The sequence below is a fragment of the Ranitomeya imitator genome, chromosome 8, assembly GCF_032444005.1.
Source record: "Ranitomeya imitator isolate aRanImi1 chromosome 8, aRanImi1.pri, whole genome shotgun sequence".
In the NCBI taxonomy this organism is placed as follows: domain Eukaryota; kingdom Metazoa; phylum Chordata; class Amphibia; order Anura; family Dendrobatidae; genus Ranitomeya; species Ranitomeya imitator.
In genome coordinates this window covers 91,645,810-91,661,923 of record NC_091289.1, presented here as the reverse complement: position 1 = coordinate 91,661,923, position 16,114 = coordinate 91,645,810, and the positions used below count along the sequence as shown (strand labels likewise).

Below are 16,114 nucleotides of genomic sequence, written 5' to 3'. Positions count from 1 at the left end.
CAGCGCCGGGGACAGACACGGAAGGTAAGTATGTAGTGTTTTTTTTTTTTTACTTTTACGTTGGTAACCAGGGTAAACATCGGGTTACTAAGCGCGGCCCTGCGCTTAGTAACCCGATGTTTACCCTGGTTACCAGTGAAGACATCGCTGAATCGGCATCACACATGCCGATTCAGCGATGTCTGCAGGGAGTCCAGCGACGAAATAAAGTTCTGGACTTTCTGCAGCGACCAACGACATCACAGCAGGATCCTGATCGCTGCTGCGTGTCAAACTGAACGATATCGCTAGCCAGGACGCTGCAACGTCACGGATCGCTAGCGATATCGTTCAGTGTGACGGTACCTTTAGAGTCTTCCTCTTCTGAGTAGCAGCTGTGAGATGCTTGGAAGACGCACACCTAGTAAACATCTAGTCTAGAGGAGGAGCTTTACTACTAAGAATTTGCAACACATTTTCACTTTTAGTTTAATACACTAAGTAGGGGGGTTGGGGCAGCATGAGGTTAACCAAGTATAAGATTAGATAAGGGCAGTGGAGAACAGTGACACACAAGAAGTAAAAGGTACCGTCACACATAACGATATCGTTAACGATATCGTTGCTTTTTGTGACGTAGCAACGATATCGTTAACAAAATCGTTATGTGTGACAGCGACCAACGATCAGGCCCCTGCTGGGAGATCGTTGGTCGCTGGGGAAAGTCCAGCACTTTATTTCGTTGCTGGATCTCCCGCTGACATCGCTGAATCGGCGTGTGTGACGCCGACTCAGCGATGTCTTCACTGGTAACCAGGGTAAACATCGGGTTACTAAGCGCAGGGCCGTGCTTAGTAACCCGATGTTTACCCTGGTTACCGTTGGAAATGTAAAACAAAAAACACTACATACTTACATTCCCGGTGTCTGGTCATGTCCCTCGCCTTCAGTTTCCCGCACTGACTGGTGAGCGCCGGCCAGCCGTAAAGCAAGAGCACAGCGGTGACATCACCGCTGTGCTTTACGGCTGGCGCTCAGTCAGTGCGGGAAGCTGAAGGCGAGGGACGTGACCAGACACCGGGAATGTAAGTATGTAGTGTTTTTTTTTTTACATTTACAACGGTAACCAGGGTAAACATCGGGTTACTAAGCGCGGCCCTGCGCTTAGTAACCCGATGTTTACCCTGGTTACCAGGGGACTTCGGGATCGTTGGTCGCTGGAGAGCTGTCTGTGTGACAGCTCTCCAGCGACGCTGCAGCGATCGACATCGTTGTCGGTATCGCTGCAGCGTCGCTTAGTGTGACGGTACCTTAAGAAATGTCTCTATCTCCAGAAGAACTGCTTATCACTGTTGTTCATAGTTTGATAGAACATATATATTTGAGCAACATTTATAAAATTCATATGAAAGTTCAATTATGAAATATTAATACATTTTTTTTTAAAGCTGGAGTCGGTACATTTCTACCGACTCCAACCAAAACTAACTCCGACTCCACGACTCCGACTACACAGCCCTGGTTTAAAGTGCTCACTATGCATCTAGATAACTTTCTTTGGGGGTCTAGTTTCCAAAATTGGGTCACTTGTGGGGGAGATCCAATATTTAGGCACACAGATTGTTAGGACTGGCGAACGCACCAAGTTAAAGATGTAATAGTACTAGGTGCGTTCGCAGTCCGAGGTCCACCGTGCAGGTGAAAACCCTGCTGCTAGTAGAGACGGACGATATGGCGGTACAATGAGAATACACACACGGGTTAACTTCACCCAATGTGAAGGAAGCGAACCCTGTTGAGTCACAGGGCCGCAGTACCGCACGCAACAAAAATAATAAAATAGCACGAGAGTGCGAACTGTGCCGTACTGACGGAAGCCACTAACCACCCTGACTTGGGTTAAACAAGTGCTCTATTGGCGCGTGGCACTGTACTGGCGGACACAGCGGTAGGCGCTGTTTCATGTGTAAACACTGTGCGTTCAGCCGGGCGCTAGGTTGCAGCCATACACCTTTCGCGAACAGTCATACAAAAGGGATGAGTTTTTTAAGGAACGACTTGCACTCATCAACACACACACGATTACATTTGTCAATACTAGCGCATGGCCGTGCGGCCATGCGAGCCTTAAATAGTTGCAGCACGTTTAGGACCTTCAAAGAAGGACCAATGGAGTTGCTGCAGTACCTGAGCATGTGACCCCAGATCTCCGCTGAGAGATCTTGCCCTGGGCATGCTCAGAGTGCAAAGCAAGACTTAGTCCTAGCACCTACAAGGACCTTCCAAGAAGGACCAATGACCTAGCTGCAGTATCTGATCATGTGACCCTCGATCTCCACTGAGAGATCTTACTCTGGGCATGCTCAGAACGTGAAAAGCAGGACTTAGCCCCAGAAACGTCCGCTCGCCGCTGCCCAGCACTGACTTCAATGGCAGAAGCAGGAAATGCAGCAGTAATTCTTAGCACAGAGTCAGACTGAGCGAGACGCCGGGACCGACGTCCCTGCTGAGCAGGCTCCAATGCGGCAGGAGAAGAATGGGAGACCGCAGCAGAGATGGCCCGAGATTCCCCCTGTGCAGAGGCAGGAACTCGACCCCTAACACAGATGCTCTCAAAAAGCGACATGATGTCCGCTAAAGATTGGAGCCAATTTTTAATTCAAAAAATCAAATGGCGCTCCTTCCCTTCTGAGCCTGTCATGCGCCGAAACAGTGGTTTTCCCCCCACATATGGGGTATTGGCGCACTCAGGACAAATTGGACAACAACGTTTGGGGTCCAGTTTCTCCTTTTACCCTTGGGAAAATAAAAAAATTGTTGCTAAAAGATCATTTTTGGGACTAAAACCTTAAATATTAATGTTTTCCTTCGATGTTGCTTCTGCTGTTGTTAAACACCTGAGGGGTTAATAAACTTCTTGAATGTGGTTTTAAGCACCTTAAGGGGTGCAGTTTTTAGAATGGTGTCACTTCGGTGTATTTTCAGCCATATAGACCCCTCAAACTGACTTCAAATGTGAGATGATCCCTAAAAAAAAATGGTCTTATGAATCTTGTTGTAAAAATGAGAAATCACTGGTCAAATTTTAACCCTTATAACTTCCTAGCAAAAAAAAATTTTGTTTCCATAATTATGCTGATGTAAAGTAGACAAGTGGGTAATATTATTTATTAACTATTTTCTGTCACATAACACTGGTTTAACAGAATAAAAATTAAAAAATTTTGCCAAATTTCCTTTTTTTTTTCACAAACGCAAAAATTATCGACCTAAATTTACCACTAACATAAAGCCCAATATGTCACGAAAAAACAATCTCAGAATCGCTAGGATCCGTTGAAGTGTTCCTGATTTACTACCTTATGAAGGGACACTGGTCAGAATTGCAAAAAATGGCCAGGTCATTAAGGTCAAAATAGGCTGGGTCATGAAGGGGTGAATATTTACAGGGGGAACGTTGTTTTAAAAACATATGAAATAAGGAATACTCACCTGCCCTGTCCCCCACTGACCCAGGGCAGGCCTTCCTGGTGGTCTGTGTCATGACAAGCAATAACGTGCCTGTTCTTGCGACAATCATCAGATGTGGCTGTGGTGGTGACACGCTGGTTTAGTGACCCAAGAAGAGGATGTCATCGCTTCCTCCCTGGCATAGACCACCAATGCAGCCTGGTCTCGGTTCACGGGGGTTATAATTTGGTGAGTATACATTATTCCATTCACTGGGCCTAAATTTGTATATGAAGGCTGGAAAAACTCTGTATGTAAGAAACTGTTACTAAAGTGAAGCTGGGGAGTGAATCTCAGGCTTTCTGGACACTTGCACATATGGAAAGAAGAGATGGCAGCCTGCAGGGCGAGAGAGCGTGCTACTGGCCAACACCACCGACTACTGGTCACTGCAGATACGTGACAGTTCACCTGAAGACATCCGCACAGGGGAGCGGAGCACTACATGGCAAAGTAAGGACACGCGCCCTGCACTCAGTGACTCCTCCGCTCCACCTACAGCTGAAGTCTGGGATTAGGGAGCGCCGGGCCCCACTCACCTGCTCGTCCTCCTGCATGGACGCAGCCAGGGGAAGGCCGTCCGCTACTCTGGCGATCATTGTAAGCAACACCATGATCAACACACAACAAACTGACAACTACAGCGATGAGTTGGCCGGACGTGATTATTCCACTAGTTCTTGGTTGCACTGGTCACTGTGTCCCATTAAGTTCTTCCGCCTTGGTTCAGAACAAACGTTCCGTGAGACGAAGGTTCCGCTTCAACTAGAGGGCTGCTGGTTCCCACCACCGTGAACGCCGTGTGCACTGCAGAGACAAACTAGCTGCAGATTGCCTCCTGCACGTTTACTCTGCCTCCCCTGCTTGGTTCTGCAAGCTACCTTCTGCCCCCATGCGCCTTTTCCCTGTCTCTACTGGACGCTGCAGGCTGCCTCCTGCCCCCATGCGCCTTTTATCTGTCTCCTATTACTGGACGCTGCAAGCTGCCTCCTGCCCCCATGCGCCTTTTATCTGTCTCGTATTACTGGACGCTGCAGGCTGCCTCCTGCCCCCATGTGCCTTTTCCCTGTCTCGTATTACTGGACGCTGCAGGCTGCCTCCTGCCCCCATGCGCCTTTTCTCTGTCTCGTATTACTGGACGCTGCAGACTGCCTTCTGCACCCATGCGCCTTTAATCTGTCTCGTATTACTGGATGCTGCAGGCTGCCTACTGCACCCATGCGCCTTTTCTCTGTCTTGTATTGCTGGACACTGCAGACTGCCTTCTGCACCCATGCGCCTTTTCCCTGTCTCGTATTACTGGACGCTGCAGACTGCCTCCTGCCCCCATGTGCCTTTTCCCTGTCTCGTATTACTGGACGCTGCAGGCTGCCTCCTGCCCCCATGCGCCTTTTCTCTGTCTCGTATTACTGGACGCTGCAGACTGCCTTCTGCACCCATGCGCCTTTAATCTGTCTCGTATTACTGGATGCTGCAGGCTGCCTACTGCACCCATGCGCCTTTTCTCTGTCTTGTATTGCTGGACACTGCAGACTGCCTTCTGCACCCATGCGCCTTTTCCCTGTCTCGTATTACTGGACGCTGCAGACTGCCTCCTGCACCCATGCGCCTTTTCTCTGTCTCGTATTACTGGACGCTGCAGACTGCCTCCTGCACCCATGCGCCTTTTCCCTGTCTCGTATTACTGGACGCTGCAGGCTGCCTCCTGCCCCCATGCGCCTTTTCTCTGTCTCGTATTACTGGACGCTGCAGACTGCCTTCTGCACCCATGCGCCTTTAATCTGTCTCGTATTACTGGATGCTGCAGGCTGCCTACTGCACCCATGCGCCTTTTCTCTGTCTTGTATTACTGGACACTGCAGACTGCCTTCTGCACCCATGCGCCTTTTCCCTGTCTCGTATTACTGGACGCTGCAGACTGCCTCCTGCACCCATGCGCCTTTTCTCTGTCTCGTATTACTGGACGCTGCAGACTGCCTCCTGCACCCATGCGCCTTTTCCCTGTCTCGTATTACTGGACGCTGCAGGCTGCCTCCTGCACCCATGCGCCTTTTCCCTGTCTCGTATTACTGGACGCTGCAGGCTGCCTCCTGCCCCCATGTGCCTTTTCCCTGTCTCGTATTACTGGACGCTGCAGGCTGCCTCCTGCCCCCATGCGCCTTTTCTCTGTCTCGTATTACTGGACGCTGCAGACTGCCTTCTGCACCCATGCGCCTTTAATCTGTCTCGTATTACTGGATGCTGCAGGCTGCCTACTGCACCCATGCGCCTTTTCTCTGTCTTGTATTGCTGGACACTGCAGACTGCCTTCTGCACCCATGCGCCTTTTCCCTGTCTCGTATTACTGGACGCTGCAGACTGCCTCCTGCACCCATGCGCCTTTTCTCTGTCTCGTATTACTGGACGCTGCAGACTGCCTCCTGCACCCATGCGCCTTTTCCCTGTCTCGTATTACTGGACGCTGCAGGCTGCCTCCTGCCCCCATGCGCCTTTTCTCTGTCTCGTATTACTGGACGCTGCAGACTGCCTTCTGCACCCATGCGCCTTTAATCTGTCTCGTATTACTGGATGCTGCAGGCTGCCTACTGCACCCATGCGCCTTTTCTCTGTCTTGTATTACTGGACACTGCAGACTGCCTTCTGCACCCATGCGCCTTTTCCCTGTCTCGTATTACTGGACGCTGCAGACTGCCTCCTGCACCCATGCGCCTTTTCTCTGTCTCGTATTACTGGACGCTGCAGACTGCCTCCTGCACCCATGCGCCTTTTCCCTGTCTCGTATTACTGGACGCTGCAGGCTGCCTCCTGCACCCATGCGCCTTTTCCCTGTCTCGTATTACTGGACGCTGCAGGCTGCCTCCTGCCCCCATGCGCCTTTTCTCTGTCTCGTATTACTGGACGCTGCAGACTGCCTTCTGCACCCATGCGCCTTTTATCTGTCTCGTATTACTGGATGCTGCAGGCTGCCTACTGCACCCATGCGCCTTTTCTCTGTCTCGTATTACTGGACGCTGCAGACTGCCTTCTGCACCCATGCGCCTTTTCCCTGTCTCGTATTACTGGACGCTGCAGACTGCCTCCTGCACACATGCGCCTTTTCTCTGTCTCGTATTACTGGACGCTGCAGACTGCCTCCTGCACACATGCGCCTTTTCCCTGTCTCGTATTACTGGACGCTGCAGGCTGCCTCCTGCACCCATGCACCTTTTCCCTGTCTCGTATTACTGCAGGCTGCCTCCTGCACCCATGCGCCTTTTCTCTGCCTCGTATTACTGGATGCTGCAGGCTGCCTCCTGCACCCATGCACCTTTTCCCTGTCTCGTATTACTGGACGCTGCAGGCTGCCTCCTGCACCCATGCACCTTTTCCCTGTCTCGTATTACTGCAGGCTGCCTCCTGCACCCATGCGCCTTTTCTCTGCCTCGTATTACTGGACGCTGCAGGCTGCCTCCTGCACCCATGCACCTTTTCCCTGTCTCGTATTACTGGACGCTGCAGGCTGCCTCCTGCACCCATGCACCTTTTCCCTGTCTCGTATTACTGGACGCTGCAGCCTGCCTCCTGCACCCATGCAACTTTTCCCTGTCTCGTATTACTGGACACTGCAGGCTGCCTCCTGCCCCCATGCGCCTTTTCTCTGCCTCGTATTACTGGACGCTGCAGGCTGCCTCCTGCACCCATGCACCTTTTCCCTGTCTCGTATTACTGGACGCTGCAGGCTGCCTCCTGCACCCATGCACCTTTTCCCTGTCTCGTATTACTGGACGCTGCAGACTGCCTCCTGCACCCATGCGCCTTTTCCCTGTCTCGTATTACTGGACGCTGCAGGCTGCCTCCTGCACCCATGCGCCTTTTCCCTGTCTCGTATTACTGGACGCTGTAAGCTGCCTCCTGCACCCATGCACCTTTTTTCTGCCTCGTATTACTGGACGCTGCAGGCTGCCTCCTGCACCCATGCGCCTTTTCTCTGCCTCGTATTACTGGATGCTGCAGGCTGCCTCCTGCACCCATGCGCCTTTTCTCTGCCTCGTATTACTGGATGCTGCAGGCTGCCTCCTGCACCCATGCGCCTTTTCTCTGCCTCGTATTACTGGACGCTGCAGGCTGCCTCCTGCACCCATGCGCCTTTTCCCTGTCTCGTATTACTGGACGCTGCAGGCTGCCTCCTGCACCCATGCGCCTTTTCTCTGCCTCGTATTACTGGACGCTGCAGGCTGCCTCCTGCACCCATGCACCTTTACTCTGCCTCCCCTACTTGGTTCTGCAAGCTACCTTCTGCACCCATGCACCTCTTTTCTGCCTCGTATTACTGGACGCTGCAAGCTGCCTCCTGCAACCATGCACCTTTTTTCTGCCTCGTATTACTGGACGCTGCAGGCTGCCTCCTGCACCCATGCACCTTTTTTCTGCCTCGTATTACTGGATGCTGCAGGCTGCCTCCTGCACCCATGCACCTTTTCTCTGACTCATATTACTGGACGCTGCAGGCTGCCTTCTGCACCCATGCGCCTTTACTTTGCCTCCCCTACTTGGCTCCGCAAGCTACCTTCTGCACCCATGCGCCTTTTCTCTGCCTCGTATTACTGGATGCTGCAGGCTACCTCCTGCACCCATGCGGCTTTTCCTGTCTCGTATTACTGGACGCTGCAGGCTGCCTCTTGCACCCATGCACCTTTTCTCTGTCTCGTATTACTGGACGCTGCAGGCTACCTCCTGCACCCATGCACCTTTTCCCTGTCTCGTATTACTGGACGCTGCAGGCTGCCTTCTGCCCCCATGTGCCTTTTCCCTGTCTCATTACTGGACGCTGCAGGCTGCCTTCTGCACCCATGCGCCTTTTCCCTGTCTCGTATTGCTGGACGCTGCAGGCTGCCTCCTGCACCCATGCGCCTTTACTCTGCCTCCCCTGCTTGGTTCTGCAAGCTACCTTCTGCCCCCATGCACCTTTTCCCTGTCTCAGTACTGGACGCTGCAGGCTGCCTTCTGCCCCCATGTGCCTTTTCCCTGTCTCGTATTACTGGACGCTGCAGACTGCCTCCTGCACCCATGCGCCTTTTCCCTGTCTCGTATTACTGGACGATACAGGCTGCCTTCTGCCCCCATGCGCCTTTTCTCTGTCTCGTATTACTGGACGATACAGGCTGCCTTCTGCACCCATGCGCCTTTTCCCTGTCTCGTATTACTGGACGCTGCAGACTGCCTCCTGCACCCATGCGCCTTTTCCCTGTCTCGTATTACTGGACGCTGCAGACTGCCTCCTGCACCCATGCGCCTTTTCCCTGTCTCGTATTACTGGACGCTGCAGGCTGCCTCCTGCACCCATGCGCCTTTTCCCTGTCTCGTATTACTGGACGCTGCAGACTGCCTCCACCCATGCGCCTTTTCTCTGTCTCGTATTACTGGACGCTGCAGGCTGCCTCCTGCACCCATGCACCTTTTCCCTGTCTCGTATTACTGGACGCTGCAGGCTGCCTCCTGCACCCATGCGCCTTTTCTCTGCCTCGTATTACTGGATGCTGCAGGCTGCCTCCTGCACCCATGCGCCTTTTCTCTGCCTCGTATTACTGGACGCTGCAGGCTGCCTCCTGCACCCATGCGCCTTTTCCCTGTCTCGTATTACTGGACGCTGCAGGCTGCCTCCTGCACCCATGCGCCTTTTCCCTGTCTCGTATTACTGGACGCTGCAGGCTGCCTCCTGCACCCATGCGCCTTTTCTCTGCCTCGTATTACTGGACGCTGCAGGCTGCCTCCTGCACCTTTACTCTGCCTCCCCTACTTGGTTCTGCAAGCTACCTTCTGCACCCATGCACCTTTTTTCTGCCTCGTATTACTGGACGCTGCAAGCTGCCTCCTGCACCCACGCACCTTTTTTCTGCCTCGTATTACTGGACGCTGCAGGCTGCCTCCTGCACCCATGCACCTTTTTTCTGCCTTGTATTACTGGATGCTGCAGGCTGCCTCCTGCACCCATGCACCTTTTCTCTGACTCATATTACTGGACGCTGCAGGCTGCCTTCTGCACCCATGCGCCTTTACTCTGCCTCCCCTACTTGGCTCCGCAAGCTACCTTCTGCACCCATGCGCCTTTTCTCTGCCTCGTATTACTGGATGCTGCAGGCTACCTCCTGCACCCATGCGGCTTTTCCTGTCTCGTATTACTGGACGCTGCAGGCTGCCTCTTGCACCCATGCACCTTTTCTCTGTCTCGTATTACTGGACGCTGCAGGCTGCCTTCTGCCCCATGTGCCTTTTCCCTGTCTCATTACTGGACGCTGCAGGCTGCCTTCTGCACCCATGCGCCTTTTCCCTGTCTCGTATTGCTGGACGCTGCAGGCTGCCTCCTGCACCCAAGCGCCTTTTCCCTGTCTCATTACTGGACGCTGCAGGCTGCCTCCGGCACCCATGCGCCTTTTCTCTGTCTCATATTACTTGACGCTGCAGGCTGCCTTCTGCACCCATGCGCCTTTACTCTGCCTCCCCTGCTTGGTTCTGCAAGCTACCTTCTGCCCCCATGCACCTTTTCCCTGTCTCAGTACTGGACGCTGCAGGCTGCCTTCTGCCCCCATGTGCCTTTTCCCTGTCTCGTATTACTGGACGCTGCAGGCTGCCTTCTGCCCCCATGCGCCTTTTCCCTGTCTCGTATTGCTGGACGCTGCAGGCTACCTCCTGCACCCATGCACCTTTTCTCTGTCTCATATTACTGGACGCTGCAGGCTTTCTTCTGCACCAATGCACCTTTACTCTGCCTCCCCTACTTGGTTCTGCAAGCTACTTTCTGCACCTATGCGCCTTTTCTCTGTCTCACATTACTGGACGCTGCAGGCTGCCTCCTGCACCCATGCGCCTTTTCTCTGCCTCGTATTACTGGACGCTTGTTGTGAATTCTGTGGCAGAGCTCCCTCTTGTGGTCACAAGTGGTACTTCGGCTGATTGTCTCTGTGAGCTTCCGTTGGTGGAGGAAAGTGGTACTGCGGCTTCTGAGTTTCCTTCCTCAGGTGATATGGTGAAGTCGTTAGGTGCTACCCTATTTAACTCCACCTGGTGCTTTGATCCTGGCTTCCAGTCAATGTTCTAGTATTGGACCTGTTTCCTCCTGGATCGTTCCTGTGGCCTGCTGCTCTGCATAGCTGAGTTCCTCTTTGCTATTTGTTTGCTGGTTTTTTTCTGTCCAGCTTGTCAATTTGTTTTTTCTGCTTGCTGGAAGCTCTGGGACACAGAGGGTGTACCTCTGTGCCGTTAGTTCGGTACAGAGGGTCTTTTTGCCCCCTTTGCGTGGTTTTTGTAGGGTTTTGTGTTGACCGCAAAGTTACCTTTCCTATCCTCGCTCTGTTCAGAAAGTTGGGCCTCACTTTGCTAAGTCTATTTCATCTCTACGTATGTCTTTTCATCTTAACTCACAGTCATTATATGTGGGGGCTGCCTTTTCCTTTGGGGTATTTCTCTGAGGCAAGGTAGGCTTATTTTCTATCTTCAGGCTAGCTAGTTTCTCAGGCCGTGCCGAGTTGCATAGGCAGCGTTAGGCGCAATCCACGGCTGCCTCTAGTGTGGTTGGATAGGATTAGGGATTGCGGTCAACAGAGTTCCCACGTCTCAGAGCTCGTTCTTGTTTTTTGGGTTATTGCCAGGTCACTGTATGTGCACTGACCTCTATGTCCATTGTGGTACTGAATTACCTCTCACAACAGTACTGGAAGCCAAAAGTACTAATGATTCTCAATAGAGGGAAAAAGAAGTTCTGAGACCAATTTTTTTTCTTTGCACTGTGTTTTGCCTTTTTTTCCCCCTAGACATTTGGGTGGTTCAGGACACAGGTGTAGCAATGGACATTAAAGGTCTGTCATCATGTGTGGATCAGCTCACGGCAAGAGTACAAAGTATTCAAGACTTTGTGGTTCAGAATTCTATGTTAGAACCGAGAATTCCTATTCCTGATTTGTTTTTTGGAGATAGAACTAAATTTCTGAGTTTCAAAAATAATTGTAAACTATTTCTGGCTTTGAAACCTCGCTCCTCTGGTGACCCAGTTCAACAAGTTAGGATCGTTATTTCTTTTTTGCGTGGCGACCCTCAGGACTGGGCATTTTCTCTTGCGTTAGGAGATCCTGCATTAAGTAATATCGATGCGTTTTTCCTGGCGCACGGATTGCTGTACGATGAGCCTAATTCTGTGGATCAGGCAGAGAAGAATTTGCTGGCTCTGTGTCAGGGTCAGGATGAAATAGAGGTATATTGTCAGAAATTTAGAAAGTGGTCCGTACTCACTCAGTGGAATGAAGGTGCGCTCGCAGCTATTTTCAGAAAAGGTCTCTCTAAAGCCCTTAAAGATGTCATGGTGGGATTTCCTATGCCTGCTGGTCTGAATGAGTCTGTCTTTGGCCATTCAGATCGGTCGACGCTTGCGCGAGCGTAAATCTGTGCACCATTTGGCGGTATTACCTGAGCTTAGACCTGAGCCTATGCAGTGCGATAGGACTTTGACCAGAGTTGAACGGCAAGAACACAGACGTCTGAATGGGCTGTGTTTCTACTGTGGTGATTCCACTCATGCTATCTCTGATTGTCCTAAGCGCACTAAGCGGTTCACTAGGTCTGCCACCATTGGTACGGTACAGTCAAAATTTCTTCTGTCCGTTACCTTGATCTGCTCTTTGTCATCGTATTCTGTCATGGCATTTGTGGACTCAGGCGCTGCTTTGAATTTGATGGACTTGGAGTATGCTAGGCGTTGTGGGTTTTTCTTGGAGCCCTTGCAGTGTCCTATTCCATTGAGAGGAATTGATGCTACGCCTTTGGCGAAGAATAAGCCTCAGTACTGGACCCAGCTGACCATGTGCATGGCTCCTGCACATCAGGAGGTTATTCGCTTTCTGGTGTTGCATAATCTGCATGATGGGGTCGTGTTGGGGTTGCCATGGCTACAAGTCCATAATCCAGTATTAGATTGGAAATCCATGTCTGTGTCCAGCTGGGGTTGTCAGGGGGTACATGGTGATGTCCCATTTCTGACTATTTCGTCATCCACCCCTTCTGAGGTTCCTGAGTTTTTGTCTGATTACCGGGATGTATTTGATGAGCCCAAGTCCGATACCCTACCTCCGCATAGGGATTGTAATTGTGCTATCAATTTAATTCCTGGTAGTAAATTCCCAAAAGGTCGACTGTTTAATTTATCTGTGCCTGAGCACGCCGCTATGCGGAGTTATGTGAAGGAGTCTTTGGAGAAGGAGCATATTCGCCCGTCATCGTCGCCATTGGGAGCAGGGTTCTTTTTTGTAGCCAAGAAGGATGGTTCACTGAGACCTTGTATAGATTACCGCCTTCTAAATAAGATCACGGTTAAATTTCAGTACCCCTTGCCATTGTTATCTGATTTGTTTGCTCGGATTAAGGGGGCTAGTTGCTTCACCAAGATAGATCTTCGTGGTGCGTATAATCTTGTGCGTATTAAGCGAGGCGATGAGTGGAAAACTGCATTTAATACGCCCGAGGGCCATTTTGAGTACCTGGTAATGCCATTCGGACTTGCCAATGCTCCATCAGTGTTTCAGTCCTTTATGCATGACATCTTCCGAGAGTACCTGGATAAATTCCTGATTGTGTACTTAGATGACATTTTGATCTTCTCGGATAATTGGGAGTCTCATGTGAAGCAGGTCAGAACGGTGTTTCAGGTCCTGCGTGCTAATTCTTAGTTTGTGAAGGGATCAAAGTGTCTCTTTGGTGTTCAGAAGGTTTCATTTTTGGGGTTCATCTTTTCCCCTTCTACTATCGAGATGGACCCTGTTAAGGTCCAAGCCATCCATAATTGGACTCAGCCGACATCTCTGAAAAGTCTGCAAAAGTTCCTGGGCTTTGCTAATTTTTATCGTCGCTTCATCTGCAATTTTTCTAGTATTGCTAAACCATTGACCGATTTGACCAAGAAAGGTGCTGATGTGTTCAATTGGTCATCTGCTGCTGTGGAAGCTTTCAAGAGTTGAAGCGTCGTTTTTCTTCTGCCCCTGTGTTGTGTCAACCAGATGTTTCGCTTCCGTTCCAGGTCGAGGTTGATGCTTCTGAGATTGGAGCAGGGGCTGTTTTGTCGCAAAGAAGTTCTGATTGCTCGGTGATGAAACCATGCGCCTTCTTTTCCAGGAAGTTTTCGCCTGCTGAGCGAAATTATGATGTGGGCAATCGAGAGTTGCTGGCCATGAAGTGGGCATTCGAGGAGTGGCGTCATTGGCTTGAAGGAGCTAAGCATCGCGTGGTGGTCTTGACTGATCATAAGAACTTGACTTATCTCGAGTCCGCCAAGCGGTTGAATCCTAGACAAGCTCGTTGGTCGTTGTTTTTTGCCCGTTTTGACTTTGTGATTTCATACCTTCCGGGCTCTAAAAATGTGAAGGCGGATGCTCTGTCTAAGAGTTTTGTGCCCGACTCTCCGGGTGTATCTGAGCCGGCGGGTATCCTCAAAGAGGGAGTAATTGTGTCTGCCATCTCCCCTGATTTGCGGCGGGTGCTGCAGAAATTTCAGGCTAATAAACCTGATCGTTGCCCAGCGGAGAAACTGTTTGTCCCTGATAGGTGGACGAATAAAGTCATCTCTGAGGTTCATTGTTCGGTGTTGGCTGGTCATCCTGGAATCTTTGGTACCAGAGAGTTAGTGGCTAGATCCTTTTGGTGGCCATCTCTGTCGCGGGATGTGCGTACTTTTGTGCAGTCCTGTGGGATTTGTGCTCGGGCTAAGCCCTGCTGTGCTGGGCCAGTGGGTTGCTTTTGCCCTTGCCGGTCCCGAAGAGGCCTTGGACACATATCTCTATGGATTTTATTTCAGATCTTCCCGTCTCTCAAAAGATGTCAGTCATTTGGGTGGTCTGTGATCGCTTCTCTAAGATGGTCCATTTGGTACCCTTGTCTAAAATGCCTTCCTCCTCTGATTTGGTGCCATTGTTTTTCCAGCATGTGGTTCGTTTACATGGCATTCCAGAGAATATCGTTTCTGACAGAGGTTCCCAGTTTGTTTTGAGGTTTTGGCGAGCCTTTTGTGGTAGGATGGGCATTGACTTGTCTTTTTCCTCGGCTTTCCATCCTCAGACTAATGGCCAGACCGAACGAACCAATCAGACCTTGGAAACATATCTGAGATGCTTTGTTTCTGCTGATCAGGATGACTGGGTGTCCTTTTTGCCTTTGGCTGAGTTCGCCCTTAATAATCGGGCCAGCTCGGCTACCTTGGTTTCACCGTTTTTCTGCAACTCTGGGTTCCATCCTCGTTTCTCTTCAGGGCAGGTTGAGTCTTCGGACTGTCCTGGTGTGGATACTGTGGTGGACAGGTTGCAGCAGATTTGGACTCATGTAGTGGACAATTTGACCTTGTCCCAGGAGAAGGCTCAACGTTTCGCTAATCGCAGACGCTGTGTGGGTCCCCGACTTCGGGTTGGGGACTTGGTTTGGTTATCTTCTCGTCATATTCCTATGAAGGTTTCCTCTCCTAAGTTTAAACCTCGTTTTATTGGTCCGTATAGGATTTCTGAGGTTCTTAATCCTGTGTCTTTTCGTCTGACCCTTCCAGATTCTTTTTCCATACATAACGTATTCCATAGGTCATTGTTGCGGAGATACGTGGCACCCGTGGTTCCATCTGTTGATCCTCCTGCCCCGGTTTTGGTGGAGGGGGAGTTGGAGTATATTGTGGAGAAGATTTTGGATTCTCGTGTTTCTAGACGGAAACTCCAGTATTTGGTTAAGTGGAAGGGTTATGCTCAGGAAGATAATTCCTGGGTCTTTGCCTCTGATGTCCATGCTCCCGATCTTGTTCGTGCCTTTCATATGGCTCATCCTGGTCGTCCTGGGAGCTCTGGTGAGGGTTCGGTGACCCATCCTCAAGGGGGGGGGGTACTGTTGTGAATTCTGTGGCAGAGCTCCCTCTTGTGGTCACAAGTGGTACTTCGGCTGATTCTCTCTGTGAGCTTCCGTTGGTGGAGGAAAGTGGTACTGCGGCTTCTGAGTTTCCTTCCTCAGGTGATATGGTGAAGTCGTTAGGTGCTACCCTATTTAACTCCACCTGGTGCTTTGATCCTGGCTTCCAGTCAATGTTCTAGTATTAGACCTGTTTCCTCCTGGATCGTTCCTGTGGCCTGCTGCTCTGCATAGCTAAGTTCCTCTTTGCTATTTGTTTGCTGTTTTTTTTCTGTCCAGCTTGTCAATTTGTTTTTTCTGCTTGCTGGAAGCTCTGGGACGCAGAGAGTGTACCTCCGTGCCGTTAGTTCGGTACGGAGGGTCTTTTTGCCCCCTTTGCGTGGTTTTTGTAGGGTTTTGTGTTGACCGCAAAGTTACCTTTCCTATCCTCGCTCTGTTCAGAAAGTTGGGCCTCACTTTGCTAAGTCTATTTCATCTCTACGTTTGTCTTTTCATCTTAACTCACAGTCATTATATGTGGGGGCTGCCTTTTCCTTTGGGGTATTTCTCTGAGGCAAGGTAGGCTTATTTTCTATCTTCAGGCTAGCTAGTTTCTCAGGCCGTGCCGAGTTGCATAGGCAGCATTAGGCGCAATCCACGGCTGCCTCTAGTGTGGTTGGAGAGGATTAGGGATTGCGGTCAACAGAGTTCCCACGTCTCAGAGCTCGTTCTTGTTTTTTGGGTTATT

The 16,114-nt window shown here is 50.9% G+C and overlaps 1 protein-coding gene across 1 annotated transcript in view; it reads right to left on the bottom strand.

The window, feature by feature from the left end:
• The window catches only part of SEC22B (SEC22 homolog B, vesicle trafficking protein), a 173,593-nt gene extending 169,169 nt beyond the window's left edge, over positions 1-4,424 (bottom strand). The window contains exon 1 of the mRNA XM_069737155.1: positions 4,029-4,424. Coding sequence (XP_069593256.1) covers positions 4,029-4,103 — 75 coding nt within the window. The 5' untranslated portion in view covers positions 4,104-4,424. The remainder of the gene's footprint in view (positions 1-4,028) is intronic.
• Positions 4,425-16,114: the final 11,690 nt, after the last annotated feature.